Source organism: Spinacia oleracea, chromosome 2 (genome assembly GCF_020520425.1).
Source record: "Spinacia oleracea cultivar Varoflay chromosome 2, BTI_SOV_V1, whole genome shotgun sequence".
NCBI lineage: Eukaryota > Viridiplantae > Streptophyta > Magnoliopsida > Caryophyllales > Amaranthaceae > Spinacia > Spinacia oleracea.
This window is the reverse complement of record NC_079488.1, coordinates 88081620-88101665: the sequence shown is the minus strand read 5'-3', so window position 1 is coordinate 88101665 and position 20046 is coordinate 88081620. Positions and strand designations below refer to the sequence as shown.

Below are 20046 nucleotides of genomic sequence, written 5' to 3'. Positions count from 1 at the left end.
TGTCCAAAAAAAAAAGAAAAAAAAAGATATTCAACCATTTCTAAGGCTTGCTTTATGAGAACGGTGATAAAACCAAAGGAGAACGACTGCCCGGACAAGAAGCATCAATTATGATACAAGTATAACTCACTGACATTCTGTCAATCGAATGGGACCAACTACGCAAACAGGAAGCAGTCGTGACATAACTCACTCTCGAATCTCGATCAACATGATGTTTGTTTGTAGCATTTGTAGATGCAATTCTATGGTCAATTTTCAATTTTGTATGACAATAATTCCTTTTTGAACCCAGGGGGGTGTTGTTACTTTTTGCTTTGAATTTGGTTTTCAGCTAGTATCTGGTCTATAACTCCAGCTATAGTATTTTGATTATGAACGACTCAAATTTATTGTTTACAACAAAATCAATGTTATGACCAGAGTGAATAACATATTGTTCACATTTATTCTTGATGATTTAAGGAGTGAATGTGGTTAGTATTTAGGATTTCAACATCAAAAGTCTCTTCACAGAGAACAGAGAACAGAGAACAGAGAACAGAGAACAGAGAACAGAGAGTGGGAGGGTGTGATGTACTGATGTATAATATTATTCTTTAAGAAATCGTATGAATGATCATATACCTGATTTGTTTGTTGTTACAATTGGACATTTGATAGATTTGACAAAGGTGTCGTACAAGGTGATACAAGTATACAACCATATTTTACACATTGTAATGTATACTCCTACTCCCCCCCTTTTTCTCCTCCCAAGGATTGCTTTAGGGTTTCGACCACAGCACTACTACCAAAAAAATTTACAAGTGCTCATTCATTGTCAACAAGTTTGACACTTTCAAACAACTGCATTAGCCGTTCCATCTTAGTCGAATGGTTCTATTCTGAGATCATGTTCACTTGCCATTATCATCCCAGTGCAAAGGCAAGTAGGACACATTACCTGAAATGGAAAAGGGGGATTATTAACGTTAATTATCATTATCAACCAACCAGTGAACTTGACGGGGTCAATACTACATAATCATGAGTATATCCCGATAAATATGAGTTTGGAATCTACAAGCAAATCATCATGGACCAACTGGAAACAAATGATAATGTGCCACATTACTCGTTATAGGGATTCATATTGGGAAAGAATCATCCAGTTATGCATGACGCACTCCTAGCCTATTTTAAGTAATTCTTCTCTGCCATTTCGCCCATCACCAGCTACACTAATACAAACTTAAGCAGATGCAATGATTCAACTGAATTCATACGTTTCAATGCATCCATGAATCGACTTTCTTTTCTTCTTATCATGTCCTCTCAAACTTCTCACAAAAAACTTGTAAACAGAAACAAAACAAAAAAAAAATCTCCTACTATTGATATTCACGTTATCTCAGAAACCAGAATTATAACACAAAATTCGGCATGCAATGTTCTAATTTCTATGTCCATTTCCAATAAATTCAAAGATTAAGTGTTCTTTAAATTTAGATTATAATAGTACAGTTGCTTGTTTTGTCAAGTAGCAAACACTTTTTTATTAGATTTAGGGTCAATTGGCTGGGGTGATAAACCCAAGCAAGATGGGAGCACCTTTAGAGGCATTGACGTAATGTTGTTATAGCATTGTCCTTAAAAGGAAAAACTTCAACATGCCTGCTTTTGTTTACAGATTCAGACAATCTCAAGGAAAATAGCGTGTAAATACAAGGTAATAACAACATAGTCTGTTAATTTCGACTTGATCAGACTATGAAAACAAAGTAACAGTGGAAAGTGGTAAAATCACATCAAATAAATGAGAATGGAGATGTTACCAATGTTTCAGGAAAAAATTCCCATACCTTTCCTACCCCCGAACAATTTGAACACCTTTGTGTAGTTGGCACTCGCAAGGGACGATTAAAATCACCATTTATCGAAATTGGTTCTGTTCTTAAGCATACACCACTAGCCGAACATCGAGCACAGGCCAAATATCCTGCAAAAGAAATATGCTAATGAGAAATGATACCAAAAAACTAAAGGCTGACACCAAAACATACTAATGGACGACACCAAAAGGATGAAAAAAGAGATCTTGAGTGAATGCAACAATGTGGCCCAGCAAGATTGATATGTCGTCTGAAAATGAGGTTCATTGGATACACAAGTCATAACAAAAACTAGAAAACATATCCTAAATAGTGAGCTATCGCAGATTCAAGCCTTTGCTAACCACCGTTCAGCACAATTAGGATTTTACTACAGCATCCAGGAGCTTAAAAAGATGGTAACAACATTAGTAAACAGCTTCTCATAGATGTCCAAATTCGTAAAAGGAAAAAACAAAGACAATGAAACTATCAGATGAAAAAGGAGTCATTTTCGCCGTCTTGACAAGATCTACGCTTTCCAAGTTAGACAACTAGTAACTGGAAATCAGGGGAGAGTAGCAAAACATAATGCATTAGAGAACAAATTCTCTTATCATGATCCATGCAAACAAAGCAAGTAAGAAACAAAGAATTAGCCCAAAAAATATTACATAGGCTGCTTGGTTGTTGTGGTGCTGTAGCTTATGTTCTTTCTTGTTTAACCCCTTTGGTTTAATAAAATTCTTATTTGCCAAAAAAAAGAAATAACGAATTTGTGTTTGAAGAATAAGTTGGCATGTACCAGATCCATGGCAGTATTTGCATCTTTTCTTCTCTTGTTGTTCGACATTGTTAACTTCAATCAGCATCAAAGCTGAAATAACTCCAACAGCACCACCGGAGAAAGATGCCACTATGGGATCAACTTGACTGAAATTGGCGATAAACAGCTCAAAACATTGGCATGAATTGATTATACAACTTGAAGAGATTAAACTATTTAGATAGTTGACAGATAGATCATCTGAAAGTAAAATGAAATATTGTTTCTAATCATACCTCAGTTGTAGAGGCAAATGCAAACTGCGAATGAAATCCTCATAAGACATGCCCCCTAAGCCTAATTTTAATTCCAACTGCAAATATAAGCAGGTTAAGTTTCTATACGAACCACTGTATTAAGTAATACTCCATATACAGTTGAAGAGAAAAAGTAATTTATGTTTCCTTTCCGAACCAGAAAAGTAGAAAACAGTCATAAGTCTCCAAGGTTAAAATTGATGAAGTGAAAAAATGAAGCATCACAAAGTCATTATATTTTCCCAAATCTACAATGATAATTTATCCTCTCCATGGCTCTATTCATAAAGGTTTTATAGAGCCACCTAGCCAGTGAAAAATAAGGTGAGAAAGCAAACATATCACCAAGTTCAAAGGAAGCAATATGAAGAATTCGTTTTATTAATTGGCCACAGAGAAATTTCAAATGAGCCTACAGAACAAGTACACTCAATTGAAGAAAATCTCCAACAATTTTAGTCTCAAAAGGACGGAGTAATCTGCAGCACAAATCGGCAACAACAATTTCATAACTGATTGGATAGTGTGTTTTAGAATTAAAAATGGAGCTATAGTTGTATGCAAGCAAGTTACATGGAAGTTATTTAATTGTTCTGTTTTTAATAAATATTTTATTTCAGTTTGAAAGTAGTTATGCGACCAAGAGCCTCGTAATGATCATTGTATAGATAACAATGTTTGACTTAGGAATATTAGGCCGCAGCATATTTTCCGAAATTATCCAGCCTTTCAAAAGAGCATTAGTGAAATATTCAAAACAACAAAACGGTATAAGCTTACAGTTGGAGCAATAAGACCTCCAAAGAAAATGATCCCTGCTATAAATGAAAAGCTCGTCAAGTATAGCTTCTTCAAGGACATTGGTGTCTGCATAAAGAAAGATTACACAAGAAACTCAAACTTTCAACTTCAGGTAGGAAGACTGATAAAAATGAGGAGCTACACTTAATACACAAAGAAGAAAGAGGGAAGTGGTATGTGGAAAAAACGTTCAAGATATTACTAATCCAAACTCAATACATTATCCTCCCTACATTCGTATATAGAACCAGAAGATTGAAGCAGTTGAGTATTAAGAAATAATTTTTACTTATCGATAATTAAATATATTAACTGTTCAAATTCTGCGTTGGCAAGCGTGAAAAAAAAGTGTTGCAACTTCTTTCAAATAAAAAGGAACAGAAGAAGTATATATTATAGAAAAGTTGAAACCCAAGTGAGAGGTTTTGTCAATATATCCTGCACTCCTGCTTCTCTTTATTTCCAGACAGCTCAGTTATCAGAGCATACCTTTCTGCAATTGTAATTGCAATTGTTTAATTGAATGCAAGTAATGCAACTAGTTTAAGTGAATGTTGATTTTACTACGCCAACTATTCTTACATTACATTGTTGAGAAAATTAGCAATGGCGGTTTCCCCCAAAGACTTACCACATGAGGAAGGAAGGGAATAGATGATGGAATCTCAGGCATTTCATTTGCCTCATCTGAATTACCCTCATGAACAGCTTTCATCCCCTTGAGACGTTGTTGTATCCGTAGTCTCCTTACCTATGAGTTAGCACATAATAGTCGGAAAACGATAAGACGATTTTACCTCTTAATCCAACAAAGGGAAGAGGATCAATGTATAACATTAACTAAAAATAGCTACACAAAGACTGTCACAAACTTCACCTCCTCCATGAGAAGAAATATCTTATTCCGCCTACTCCGTATATTATCTTGAATCTCCTGTGACGGCATTTGAACAAAGTTCTGTACAGTCTCCGGTCCCTCTATAATGCAAAAGTTGCTGCAAGCATAGTTTCCACCATATAAGCAACCCTAGACTAATAATTTTATGACACACAAATGGAACACTGCCAATCACATCAAAAATTCAACAACATTTTCAACAACATCACAAAACCCAATACCAATTTCAACAAACATTAACTAATCCAGAGGCAAATCAACAAAAATTAAAACTTAGCAATCAGCTTTCATCAACCACAATTCCAGAGCTTTAACACCACAATCTATGGACATACAACAAACCCTTTCCCCGTAAATACTGAAACAGGTACAACAACTACTAGTTCAAATTGAGGTCGCAATCTTCATCATTTTATAATACAGACTTAAATTTGCATTCACAATATGAAATTTTGAACACAAATCAAATTACCCTTTCCCCAAATTATTCAGAAATCCCCACTAAAAATGGTAAGCTAAATCCACAGAAAACTAGTCTAACATACAACAAATTGGAAAGGGGTAAAGAGTAGAACCCGGATGCATTTTCGCCAATAGGAAAAGAGTCGAAAGAATCCTTTGAAGAAGGAGAAGATGAAGAAGACGAGCAAGAAACTCGAAGAAATTTGGGACGGGAGAAACAATGGTGTTTGAATTTGATGTTTGAAGGGACTGTAATGAAGGAAGAAGGGTGAAGAGAGAGACAACACTCCATTTCTGAAGTTACACCGCTTTTTTTTCTTGCTGAAGCTGATTGTTGTCTAATCCTTTATTTTGATGACGAAGTACGAACTAAAACCAGTTGACGAATTTCCAAACTTGGGGAGGCTAATCCTTTACGAGTTTACGTCCGTATACTTCTTCTGTTTTCATAAATATCACACCCTCTTGTCTTGTACAATATTTACATTAAACTATTATCATCACCTGATAGGTTATTAGATTCATATCCATATATTATACTTTATAAATATAATTTTTATAATTTTTAAGTCAACCTATTTAAGTAACAGATGAAGTTTTTAATTTTAGATGTCCCTTTGTATCAAATACAGTGTATGAAAATTATTAGGTGTATCTCTTCGACAGGAAAATATATAAGAAAATCTATTAATGAATATAAAAATATCATTGGGCGTACAATGCATCTAGTTACACCTAATAAACTATGTCCAATATCTTTACTTCCTCCGATTTTTAATACTCGTAATATTTGGACTTTTTACACTATTCACATATTCTACTTTAACTATTATTGGTGATTTACAAGTAAGATAAAATTTAGTCAGGTAAGATGTTGCCAGATTCGTCTCAATGTGCACTTCTAAAATATCATTTTTTTTTTGTAATTTTTGCTTAAAAAGAATTAAAGATATTAATTATCAAAGTTGTACATTGACATGCGTAAAAGTGACAAACGTTGCGAGTATTAAAAATCGGAAGAAGTATTTCTTATTCCATTCCTCTCCCTAATTAAATCTTAATAAGTACCTCCTAAGACTGCATACAATAACTCATCTCTTCCAACACCATGAATTGCCAAATATTGTGAACGCATGTGCATTATAGAAAATTGAAGAAATAAATTAAAGCAATACAAATACGCAAGTAATATTTTAATTGTATTTGTATTCACCTCTACAGACAAGAGAAAAAAGTGGGAACATAGAATTGCACATCCATCCCCATATGAACCGGTGCAACTCTCTTCTTCTTGAGGCAATTTATTCTTGTTGGACAGCATGACATAGTTGCACTAGAGATGCCACACAGTAGCAGTCATGCATACGCACACACAGGATGATTCCTCTTGTAACTGAATTCCATAACTGACATGCTGACATGGCAGTTTGTTTGTTAGTGAGTTGATATCTGATTGGTTGTCAGCAAGCTCCTCTCTTCTGATTGGTTGAGACAGCACATCATTGCTCCTACTATATAAGTTTTATCCTTAGCATTATTCTATTTACTACGTTTCATAATATCAGCTTGTACTCTAAGCAAGTTAGTAATAAAAGAATTATTCTCTCCTCATCAACTCAGTTTACAGTTGATGAGCTCCATTGTTTGTGTATTGCTCAAGCTTTGTTCACATTGTTTGTTCGATTTCATCATGGTATCAGAGCAGTAGAATCAAGATCCTGGATCAGATTTTCTCTCCTATTCTGTTGGTACAATTCAATCAAAATTCTGAGTTCTTCGATTTTGAGGTCTGTTAATCCTCATTTCTTCTTTGTTGTCTGTATTCCTAATTGCTGATTGATTAGGAACTTCTTCTGCCAATTCTGTGTTTCTGCTGAAATCTTCTTGAAAGTTTCATTGAAATCTTTTGCTGGTTACTCTCTCAAATTATTGCATTACTGCATTTCTATCTAGAATAGAATGGCAACACCAATTTTAGCCCCAAATCAGGATCCTGCTAGTCCTTTTTACTTGCATCCAACTGATAACACAGCTAGTCAGTTAGTCTCGATTAAATTCAAAGGAGAAGGCTATGGAGATTGGAAAAGAAGCATGATGATTTCAATGTCATCCAAGAACAAGTTAGGTTTTGTATCTGGACCACAATTGTTCTCATTAGAACAACAATCAGCTGAGATCACACAAGGAGGTCATACAGTAGCAGAGTTCTTCACAGAAATTAAGTCAATATGGGATAAAATAAGTGCAGCAAATCCATTGCCAACTTGTACCTGTAATCAGTGTACTTGTAATCTGACTCAGAGGATTGTTAAGATGCAACAGGATCAAAGGTTGATGCAATTTCTCATGAAATTGGGGGAACATCTGGCTACAACCAGAGGAAGTCTCTTGATGATGCAACCTTTGCCTACAATATCTCATGCTTACAGAATGCTGGCACAAGAAGAAAAGCAAAGAGAGATTGGCGCACCTGCACCACATCATGAGAGTCATGCTTTTGGAGCAGACAGAAGGAGATACAATGACAATCAGAATAGAGGTGGATACAACTCTTACAAGAGTCAACCATACTACAAGAACAACTATCAGTATAATGGTGTGGCTGCTGGGAGTAAGCCAACAACATATAAGAAGCCATCCATCTATTTCTGTGATCATTGTAAAGTCAATGGTCATAGCACTGAAAGATGTTTTAAATTGCATGGTTTTCCACCTGGTTTCACTGGTTTTAAGTCTGATAAAAGAGTTGCAGGAGCTGCTTACACAGATGAAGGCTATACAGATGAAGATCTGATGGAATATCAGCAGCAACACTATACTACTGCAGAAAAAGAACACTCACAGACTCAACCTGGTTTTCTCACTGCAGAACAATGCACTCAACTGTTGAGCCTTCTGAACAAACAACAAAATGATAAGACAAGTGCAGCAGAACACCAGAATGAGGAAGGAGATACTGCAGGTCATGCCTTCATGGCAGGTAATACATATTGTTTTCTTACCTATTCAAAATCTAGTTGGCTATTGGATAGTGGAGCATCAGATCACATGTGTGCTAGCTTGAACATGTTTGACACTTATGAAGCTATACTTGATGATAATGAGTTCATTACTATTCCTGATGGAAGAAAAGTGGCAGTGCATCATAAGGGAACAGTCACTTTAAATTGTCATATTCAGTTAAAAGGAGTCTTACATGTTCCTGATTTTCATTACAACCTGTTATCCATCAATAAATTATGCAAAGATCAGAGTTGTACAGTCTCATTCACAGCTGATAAATGCTATGTTCAGGGCCATTCAATGAAAGGGCCACAGGTTCTTGGTAGTGTCAGATCAGGTCTATACAGTGTGGATGACAACAAGCTACAAGTGAATGAAGATTCTTCAGCTGCTTGCCTCAAAGCTTCCAGCAATAACACTGCTGCAGCACAACTTTGGCATATGAGACTTGGACATGTTCCCTATCATAAAATAAAGATGGTGATTGATAGTCTAGCAGCACCTTTGGCACATGATAGCATATGCCAAATATGTCCTGTAGCTAAACAACCTAGAAGTTCATTTCCAGTCAGTAGCATAAAGAGTACTAAGATGTTTCAGATGATCCATTTAGACACCTGGGGTCCATATAAACACAAAACTCACACTGGTTGTACCATGTTTCTTACTATAGTGGATGATTTTACAAGAACAACTTGGACTCACTTGTTGAAATCTAAATCAGATGCAGTTTCTGTGATTATTTCTTTTCTGAATATGGTTGAAACACAATTTAGTTCAAAAGTATTGTGTATTAGATCAGACAATGCTTTGGAACTGTGTGAAGGGGATATGAAATAAGTTCTGCTACAAAAGGGAATAGTTCAACAGACTAGTTGCAGTGGTACTCCTCAACAAAATGGGGTTGTTGAGAGGAAACACAGACATTTACTTGAAACTGCAAGGTCTCTACACTTTCAGTCTAAGCTGCCTATGAAGTATTGGGGAGAATGTGTACTGTGTGCCACATATCTCATCAATAGAATGCCATTAAAAAGTATTGGTAACCTTACTCCCTATGAGAAACTTCATGGACACAAACCCCTTTATGAACACTTGAGATCTTTTGGTTGTTTGGTGTATGTTTCAACCTCAAAAGCACATAGAACCAAGTTTGATCCAAGAGCTACAGCTTGTGTTTTCATTGGATATTCTCCCTCACAGAAAGGTTACAAAGTCCTGGATCCCAAAACAGGAAAAATAAGTGTATCAAGAGATGTTGTTTTCCATGAAACTCACTTTCCATTTCATCATTCTAACAATCTCCTCACTGAAATTCCACCAGATTCTTCTTCTTTTCCTTCTTATCTTTTCCTACCAGTTCATACACCTTTGCAACCAGACCCAAACACTATTCTTCCTTTCACACCTTCACAAACATTTACATCTGCATCTTCTCCTGAAACTTCTTCTTCTTCTTCCACTCCTTTCACACCTTTCTCTCAATCTAATTCTCCACCTGATTCTTCTCTTCTCTCTTCTTCTGTTTCTTCTATTACCAGTTCTGTTGTTACACCACCAATCTCATCCCAACTCCCTAGAACATCTGGTAGAACTCACAAACCACCTTCCTATTTGGACAACTACCATTGTTACACAGCTACACATTGGTGCAATCTTGTTTCTTACAAGAATCTTCCAGATAGTCATCATGCCATGGTTGTTCTGCTTGAAAATATGACTGAACCTAGAAGTTATAAGGAGGCTGTTCAGAAACCAGAATGGGTTCAAGCCATGGAAAAGGAGATTCAAGCCTTGTTGCACAATGACACATGGGAAGTGGTTGCACTACCAGCTGGAAAGAAACCTATTGGCTGCAAATGGGTGTTCAAGGTTAAACTTAAAGCTGATGGTTCTCTTGAAAGATGTAAAGCCAGATTGGTAGCTCAAGGTTTTACACAGAAGTTTGGCATTGACTATGAAGAGACTTTTTCTCCTGTAGTTAAGATGTCCACTGTGAGATGTATTATTGCTTATGCAGCAAGCATGAAATGGACAATCTACCAGCTAGATGTAAACAATGCATTCCTACATGGGGATCTCCATGAGGAAGTTTACATGAAAATGCCTGAAGGAATTCCAAATCCTGATAATCAAGTTTGCAAACTAAAAAAATCCTTATATGGACTCAAACAAGCTTCCAGGCAGTGGTTTGCCAAGCTCCATGGTGAACTACATCTTCTGGGTTTCATACAGTCCAAGAATGACTATTCTTTATTCATTAAGAAAACTGACACTCACATCACTTTAGCTGTTGTGTATGTGGATGACATTTTGCTTACAGGAGATCATCTACCTACCATTACAGCTCTCAAGAAACATTTGGATGATGTGTTTAGCATTAAAGATTTGGGAATCATGAGTTTTTTCCTTGGCATTGAGGTTGGATACTTACCAGAAGGTGTTGTGCTTACACAGAAAAAGTTCACTAAATCACTCCTGACAGATTGTGATTTTGATCTTCACAAAACTGCAGCAACACCTCTCTCTCTCAATACTAAGTTGTTTTCAGATGAGGGGATGCCTTATGAGAAGCCAGAACACTACAGAACATTGGTTGGCAAGCTGAATTTCCTCACTCACACCAGACCAGATCTGTGTTTTGCTGTTCAACTTCTAAGTCAGTTTATGCACCTACCAAGAATTCCTCATGTTTCAGCTCTGCATCATGTTCTTAGGTATGTTGCTCATACTGCAGGACAAGGTATCCTTCTTAGAGCTACAAATTCTCTCACATTGCAAGCCTTTTCTGATAGTGATTGGGCTGCTTGCCCCAACACCAGAAAATCTGTCACTGGATATGTGTTATTGTTTGGTAACTCACCAGTTTCATGGAAATCAAAGAAGCAAGGAACAGTTTCTAAAAGCTCCTCTGAAGCTGAGTACAGGGCCATGGCTGCAGATGCTTCAGAGGTTACTTGGTTGGTTAGGCTCCTAGAGGAGATTGGTGTCACCAACTTGAAACCAGTGACCTTACATTGTGACAATCAATCAGCAATTTACATAGGCAAGAATCCAGTTTTTCATGAGAGAACTAAACACATTGAAATCGATTGCCATTTCACAAGGGATAAGGTTTTGGAAGGTTTGATTCAACTAACTTATTTGCCTACACATTCACAACTTGCAGATGTGTTCACCAAAGCTTTACCCTCTCCTCAGTTCAATGATTTATTGTCCAAGCTAGGACTTTCCTCTGTCACCCCTAGCTTGAGGGGGGGTGTTGGACAGCATGACATAGTTGCACCAGAGATGCCACACAGTAGCAGTCATGCATACGCACACACAGGATGATTCCTCTTGTAACTGAATTCCATAACTGACATGCTGACATGGCAGTTTGTTTGTTAGTGAGTTGATATCTGATTGGTTGTCAGCAAGCTCCTCTCTTCTGATTGGTTGAGACAGCACATCATTGCTCCTACTATATAAGTTTTATCCTTAGCATTATTCTATTTACTACGTTTCATAATATCAGCTTGTACTCTAAGCAAGTTAGTAATAAAAGAATTATTCTCTCCTCATCAACTCAGTTTACAGTTGATGAGCTCCATTGTTTGTGTATTGCTCAAGCTTTGTTCACATTGTTTGTTCGATTTCATCAATTCTAGGATCATAAGTGATAAGTTGACATGAATTTTTCATAAGTTTACATGAATTTTTGAATTGGATCAAGAAAACAATAATACCACTGTGAATATCCTCAAAAAATTTGAAGTCCAAATACTTAGAATTGATAATGTGGTTATGTAGCATACTCTGAATCACATAACATTTGCTCCAAGAATCATTCATCACCCATAACTCAAGTTCAGAACGACAATTATCTACATCTGTCATAACAGAGTTATCGGGTTGCATACCATAACAGAGTTATAAAAATATTCTAAAGAATCACCTTCACTGCAATAACGTGATTCTTTTCTTAGAAGAACAATACCTCTACAAGAATTAACAATCTCATAGCCGTAAATAAAATCAACCAAATTTGCGAAATTACAAGACTCGAATTTATAATTATAACTACTTTTGTAGCCTTCGATCATAAAGAAGTGGTTACTGTACTGGTTTAATTAATCGTTCGTAAGGGATATTTCGGAGACTTATAAGGCTAAGGTGAGGGTTTTGGTAATGTAATTCAGCCAAGTTTGATTCTGAGATAATGTCGTAGAATTCTTTGCAAACTGTTTTGCACCGGAAGATTGTTTTCACAGGAAGTTTCGCAAGTATGTTTGCAACTATCTCTTTCGGAACATCACTACTTTGCTTTCTTTTTCTCTCTAACTTTTTTCTTGCCCCATCCTAAATTCAGGAAGAGGACAAATATTGCGGTGTGTTTCAATTCATCGATCAAACTATTTGTATATATATATATGTAAATTTATTACGTGTGTCAAAGAAAATATGCACTAGATATTATTTTAGAAACAGGTCTTTTGGGTGCAAAGCCTGCAGGTTTTCCAATGGAGCAAAATCACAAATTAGCTCTCACAGAAGGAAAAGAGATGGATGATGGGGAGAAGTACATGCGCCTAGTAGGTCGTTTAATTTACTTGGCAGTAACCAGACCAAATTTGGCATATTCAGTACACATTTTGTCCCAATTTATGCAAGCATCAAAGGAGGAGCATTGGGAAGCAACATGAAGGGTAGTGCGATACTTGAAAAAGTGTCCGGGTCAAGGTATTCTTTTACGTTCTGACAGTGCACTGCAACTAGAGGAATGTTGTGACTCGGACTGGGCTAGTTGCCTATTAACTCGTCGTTCGTTAACCGGATGGTTTGTTCTGCTAGGTCTTTCTCCTGTGTCTTTGGAAGACTAAGAAACAACATAAAGTTTCACGTTCGTCGGCAGAAGCTGAATATCGTTCTATGGCAGCGTTAACTTGTGAGATAAAATGGTTGAATTGGCTACTTCAAGATTTGGGTGTAGAGCATAAGCAGGGTATGAGTGTGTTTTGTGATAGTCAGCCCGCCCTTCACATTGCACAAAATCCAGTGTTTCATGAACGGATAAAACATATTGAAGGAGACTGTCTCTTTATACGTGATGCAATCAAAGAACGTATTATTTGTCCTTCAAACGTCTCAACGAAGGTGCAATTAGCTAGTAGATATTTTCACCAAAGCATTGAGAAAAGCACAATTCGAGTTATTATTTCTTGGCAAGATGGGCATTCGAAATCTTCATGCTCCAACTTGAGAGGATGTTAAACTAGAATAGTAGTACAACTATGACTCTAGTCTTGGACGTTTCTAATATATTAGAGTTAGACTAGGATAATGCTAATAGTAGAATCCTAGAATAACAGTAGCATGTTGGAAGTATAGGTAGTGATGCTTCAAAAGAATGAAAATTGTGCTTGTCCCACATTGACAAAAAAATAAGAGTTTTACCCACTTTATATATCCTCACTCCACTAATAGGTTTGTTAGAAGACTTGAGAGGAGGCTCTAGGCCACCGCACACGCGCGCGCGCGGGCCGGGCCGGGCCGGGCTCGGGCGAGTGGCGCGACGCGTTCGCGGGTGTGGGTGTGGGTGTGGGTGTGGGTGGGGCCCTTTTTGCCACCAATCAATCCCGTGTAACGGCTAGTTGTTGTATTTTGGTAACCGAATATTTTCCATAACGGTTACAGATTTTATTCCGGAAATTGAGTTGTTGATTGATTCTAATTGATTACCGAATTTATTTCCTTCCCGAAATAATTCTTCAGCCTTCCGTTATTTATTTTGGCTTCCTCCTTCACAAACAAAAACACAGAAAAATTGCTCTCCGAAAATTTTCCTCTCAAACACATACTCTCTGATTCATTTTGGGCAACGTTCAATTTCGTTTTCAAACTATCTTTTTGTACTACACCAACGAGATAGATGTCGTGTAACCCTGGAGGTTGATTGTCAAGAGGCCGTGTGTACGTAACGGGGCAAATTCAACTTTAGGGCAGTGTTCATACACGCCACGACTTGGTTAAAGATAAGTTTATTCGTTCATTACTAGTCATTGTTCCTACAATCTAAAGTTGAATTTTTTCTTCCGTGTTTTATTTTTACAATGGCTGGTCATATCCCTACTGCTATCCCTTTTACTTCTGCCATGCTTCCCAACCCTTTCATCCCTGATATGTCTAAGTTAGATCCTTTCGATGGGAAGAATTATAAGATGTGGTCTGATAAGATGGAGTTTTTCTTGGGTCAAATTGGGGTAGATTATTGTCTTACTGTTATTGCTGCCCCTGCTAATTCCACTAGGGATTTTGAGAAAGATAACAAAACCTGTCGTGGGATGTTGTTGCACTACATGACTGCTTCTCTTTATATGATTTATAGTAAGTCTAAGAATGCTATGGAAATTCGGGATGCTCTGAAAACTAAGTATGGAACTGATGATTTTGGGACTAAGAAATATGCTTGTAGTCGTTGGTTAAATTTCCGTATGACTGATGATAAGCCTGTCCTTGATCAAGTTCACGAGTATGAACATTTATGTGCTGATATTGTTGCTGAGGGTATGAAAATCTGTGAGCTTTTCCAAGCCAATTGTCTCCTTGAGAAATTACCCCCTTCTTGGCAAACCTATGTCCATTCCATGAAACACAAACAAAAAGACTTTACCCTTCAAGAACTCGTTTCCCACATTAAGATTGAAGAGCAGAACCGTATCCAAACCAAGGGAAAAACTACTGACCATTCTTCCTCTACTGCTAATCTTGTTGAAACTAAAAGAAATGCAGGTTATAATAAGGGACCGAAAGGCAAGGGTCCAAATCAGTTCCATGGTACAAGGCAGAACAACAACAAGGAGAAAAGGCAGTTTAAAGGAAATTGCTATACTTGCGGTAAGTATGGTCATTCAGCTAGGGAATGCAGGCAAGGACATGGACCTGGGAACAAGCCAAAGGAGAACAAGCCTCAAGCTAATCTCACTGAAGACATCATTGCTGCTGTTGTGTCCGAGGTAAATCTGGTGAGCAACGTGACTGAATGGGTTGTTGATACTGGAGCAACTCGCCACATTTGTTCGAGCAAGGAAATGTTTCAAGACTATGAAAAAGTTTCTGAAGGAGAATGTGTCTTCATGGGCAACTCAAGCACCGTGAGTGTACTTGGCAAAGGAAAAGTTTTTCTAAAGCTTACTTCTGGAAAAACTATTGCTTTGTAAAATGTTTTGCATGTACCCGATATCCGCAGGAACCTCATTTCTGGTGCTTTACTTAACAAAGCAAGTATCAAGTTAACTTTTGAATCTGATAAACTTGTACTTACCAGAAATGGTGAATTTGTGGGTAAGGGATTTTGTAATGGGGGTTTATTTGTGCTTGATGTTGTGACTGATAATAATAATAATCCTGCTTCTGTTTATATTGCTGAGTCAGTTTCTTTATGGCATTCTAGACTAGGTCATGTGAATGTTGCATCTGTCAAGAGACTCAAACAACTTAGTCTTATTCCAGATTTTAGTAATACCTCTTTTGACAAATGTGAAGTTTGTGTAGAAGCTAAGCACCCGAAAAAAGCCTTTAATAAGAATGTATGTCGATCTTCTACCCTACTAGAACTAATTCATAGTGACTTAGGCGACTTTAAGAATTCCATGAGTAGAGGAGGAAAACGTTATTATATTACCTTTGTAGATGATTTTTCTCGTTATTGTAAGGTCTATTTATTGAGTACTAAAGATGAGGCAGAAGAGAAATTCCATATTTATAAGGCTGAGGTTGAAAACCAATTAGACCTGAAAATAAAGAGAGTTAGATCAGATAGAGGTGGTGAATATGATGGAACTCCTTTAAAGAAATTTTGTGAAGCTAATGGGATTATTCATGAGGTTACAGCTCCTTATACCCCAGAACAGAATGGAATAGCTGAACGCAAAAATAGGACACTTAAGGATATGATGAATGCTATGCTTATAAGTTCTGGTATGCCTACTAACATGTGGGGTGAGGCAATTCTTTCTGCTTGCTATGTGCTTAACCGTGTTCCCCATAAGAAATTAGATAAAACCCCATATGAATTGTGGAAAGGGTTTAAGCCTAATTTGGGTTACCTTAAAGTGTGGGGGTGTTTGGGAAAAATAGGACTTCCTGATTTCCAAAGGAGTAAGATTGGACCTAAAACCGTGGATGGTATTTTTATAGGTTATGCGTCCAACAGTGCTGCATATAGATTCATTCTTAAGGATGCATCTGGTTTTGGACCAATTCGTGAGTCAAGGGATGTAGAGTTTTTTGAGCATATTTTTCCTATGAAAGTTAATGTTCAAGCATGCTTACCTGTTGCATCTCCACCTTCCATTGTGCATCATGACATTGCATCATCTAGTGAGACTCTAGAACCTAAAAGGAGTAAAAGAACTAGAACTGAGTCTAGCTTTGGACCCGATTTTATTACTGCCTTCCTAATTGAGAAAGAGTTATTAGACGAGCAAGAAGTTGATGCATTTCTCTTAGAAGAAAACCCTAGATCCTATGGAGAAGCTATGAGGTCAATTGATTCAAATTTTTGGTTAGAGGCCATAAATAGTGAAATTGAGTCTATCATGAGTAATAACACTTGGATTTTGTCTGATCTTCCTAGAGGTTGCAAGCCCTTATGTAGTAAGTGGATTTTTACTAAGAAACATACTCCAAAAGGATCCTTGATTAAGTATAAAGCTAGGCTTGTGGTAGGAGGTCATCGTCAAAAGCATGGTGTAGACTATTTTGATACATATTCTCCTGTCACTAAAGTTGCCACCATTAGAGTCTTAATTGCACTTGCATCCATTCATGATCTTGTTGTGCATCAAATGGATGTAAAAACTGCTTTTTTGAATGGTGATTTGAATGAAGAAATTTATATGAAGCAACCAGAGGGATGTGTTGTCCTGGACAGGAAGATAAGGTATGCAGGCTCATTAGATCATTGTATGGATTAAAACAAGCACCTAAACAATGGTATGACAAATTTCATCAAACTATTATTTCTAATGGCTTTCAGGTAAATGATTCTGATGCTTGTGTGTATTCCAAACTTTCAAAACTTGGTTGCGTTTTCATATGTCTATACGTGGATGACATGTTAATTTTTGGTACCAATATAGACATAGTGAACGAAACCAAGGCTTTCCTAAATTCTTGTTTTGAGATGAAGGATTTAGGAGAGGCAGATGTGATTCTTGGCATAAAGATTACTAGAACTTCATATGGGATGTCTTTAAACCAATCTCATTATATTGAAAAGATTTTAAAGAAATTTGGTCAATTTGACTGCACTCCAGTGCAAACCCCATATGATTCTAGTATTCATTTGAAAAAGAACAAAGGTAATTCTGTATCACAGGAACAATATGCCAAGATTATTGGAAGTTTGATGTTTTTGATGAACTACACTAGACCTGATATAGCATATGCGGTTAGTAGATTGAGTAGATATACTCATAATCCTAATCAAGATCACTGGAATGCATTGATTAGATTATTGAAGTATTTGAAAGGCACTATCAATTGGGGTTTACATTATCATAGAGCACCTTGTGTTCTTGAGGGATATTGTGATGCCAATTGGGTGTCGGATAGTGATGAAATTCAATCTACTAGTGGCTATGTTTTTACTCTTGCTGGAGGAGCTATATCATGGAAATCATCTAAAAAAACTTGCATTGCCAAATCTACTATGGAATCTGAGTTTATTGCTTTAGAATTGGCAGGACAGGAAGCTGAATGGATAAGGAGTTTGCTTGCTGATATTCCATTGTGGGGGAAACCAGCTCCATCAGTTTCAATGCATTGTGACTCACAAGCTGCAATTGGGGTAGCGAAAAATCAAGCCTATAATGGAAAGAGAAGGCATATTCGCTTAAGGCATGCTATAGTTAGAGATCTGATCAGAAAAAATGTAATATCACTCGAGTATGTAAAGTCCGAGAGGAATATTGCAGATCCTCTCACCAAAGGCCTTTGTAGAAAAATGGTGCTTGACACCCATCTTAGGAAATCTAAGTTCAATGGGTCAAACGAAATCACAAAAGAACTCATGTTTGTTACTACTACCCTTCCTAATAATAAAAGTGATGTAGTATTTTTCTAACTGTCATATGCGTAAGGTTGAGCTAAGGCTCTTAATAAGTTCATAGCCTTGAAAAGGTGGTTTGTGACGGTACAAACTTGATGAACTTACCTATGTGAATGTGGGGGTTACGCCCAATCCCCTATGAGAGTCCTTAAGGCTTAGGACCACTAGAGCATTCATGAAAATCCGGGTATTTTGTGGGGCACTAAAAAATTACAAATTGCGAAAACGAGTCTTGATTTGAGAAAAGTTGAAACGCGCAAAAGTAGTTTACTAACTTCGTGATAGGTTCAATGAGAAATCTACCTAAAACGACTGTAAGATATTTTTGTATGCGTTGGGTGTTAATTCAAGTCCAAAAGACATTGACACTTTCAAAACTAAAGTCTCCGTTGCCCAAAACGTTCCTTCCTAGTTTTTCCTGTTCTTTTGAATCATGTGGGGGATTGTTGGAAGTATAGGTAGTGATGCTTCAAAAGAATGAAAATTGTGCTTGTCCCACATTGACAAAAAAATAAGAGTTTTACCCACTTTATATATCCTCACTCCACTAATAAGTTTGTTAGAAGACTTGAGAGGAGGCTCTAGGTCACCGCACACGCGCGCGCGGGCCGGGCTCGGGTGAGTGGCGCGGCGCGTTCGCGGGTGTGGGTGGGGCCCTTTTTGCCACCAATCAATCCCGTGTAACGGCTAGTTGTTGTATTTTGGTAACCGAATATTTTCCATAACGGTTACAGATTTTATTCCGGAAATTGAGTCGTTGATTGATTCTAATTGATTACCGAATTTATTTCCTTCCCGAAATAATTCTTCAGCCTTCCGTTATTTATTTTGGCTTCCTCCTTCACAAACAAAAACACAGAAAAATTGCTCTCTGAAAATTATCCTCTCAAACACATACTCTCTGATTCATTTTGGGCAACGTTCAATTTCGTTTTCAATCTATCTTTTTGTACTACACCAACGAGATAGATGTCGTGTAACCCTGGAGGTTGATTGTCAAGAGGCCGTGTGTACGTAACGGGGCAAATTCAACTTTAGGGCAGTGTTCATACACGCCACGACTTGGTTAAAGATAAGTTTATTCGTTCATTACTAGTCATTGTTCCTACATAGCAGTCACTCCCGGTTGGTTAGAGCTTCCATCCCGGTTCTAGGAGATCCTAGGATCGATTCTCATCCCCGCCCTTGTGGCTCATTTGCACCAAAAAAAACAGTAGCAGTCACTCCCTAGTTTAGATAGAAATACAATTCTCATATCTTGTACTAGTGTATATTCTTGACTCATCAATTAATAAGAACCTGGCAACAACTTTGAACAATATTTGTGAGTACTTGATAAATTACATGACAGTTACCCGCCTCGACGACCCGACCCCCTACGAAGACTCGTACGTGAAGACACGAGTGAAATAGTAAAGCTAGAGATATGATTAGATTAAAACGTAAATAAATGTAATCTCTAAAACTGAAATTCAAACATATTCTAATACAATATCAAACTTTAGTCAATACCTCAATTGCTGTAAAATTAAACTTGTCAAAAAAAATCTCTAAAATTAATCCAAGAATCAAAGGTGTAGACAATTGGACATTTCACCTTATTCAAACTAAAACAAAAGAATAAACAAAAAACATTCCATGACGCAGCAAGAAAAGAGCAATTTATACAGCTGTAATGAAACTCCATAACCGAGCAAGAAACGATCATTTTAGGTGGCGCGTGACCTTTTCCTTATGCCGAATGTCGCAAATTGTTGAGTCTTAGCATGGCGAAAAATCAAAAGTTTAACAAAATCACCAGCTTTTAATCCATGATCTTGACAAAATTTGTTCCATTCGCAACCACAAAGAGT

At 37.1% G+C, this 20046-nt stretch overlaps 2 protein-coding genes across 2 annotated transcripts; one reads left to right on the top strand and one right to left on the bottom strand.

Annotated features, from left to right (window-relative positions):
• Positions 1-564: 564 nt before the first annotated feature.
• Positions 565-5490, bottom strand: LOC110791359 (protein ORANGE-LIKE, chloroplastic). The gene is made up of 8 exons (XM_021996107.2): positions 5211-5490; positions 4615-4732; positions 4369-4488; positions 3717-3803; positions 2916-2992; positions 2659-2786; positions 1845-1981; positions 565-946 (listed from the first exon to the last, which is right to left on the bottom strand). Exons 1-8 carry the CDS (start codon positions 5387-5389, stop codon positions 869-871), a joined length of 924 nt encoding a protein of 307 aa, XP_021851799.2. The 5' UTR covers positions 5390-5490; the 3' UTR covers positions 565-868.
• Positions 5491-7056: 1566 nt separating this feature from the next.
• Positions 7057-8940, top strand: LOC130467616 (uncharacterized). The gene has a single exon (XM_056836175.1). The coding sequence runs from the start codon at positions 7057-7059 to the stop codon at positions 8938-8940; it is 1884 nt and encodes a 627-aa protein (XP_056692153.1).
• The last annotated feature ends 11106 nt before the right edge of the window (positions 8941-20046 follow it).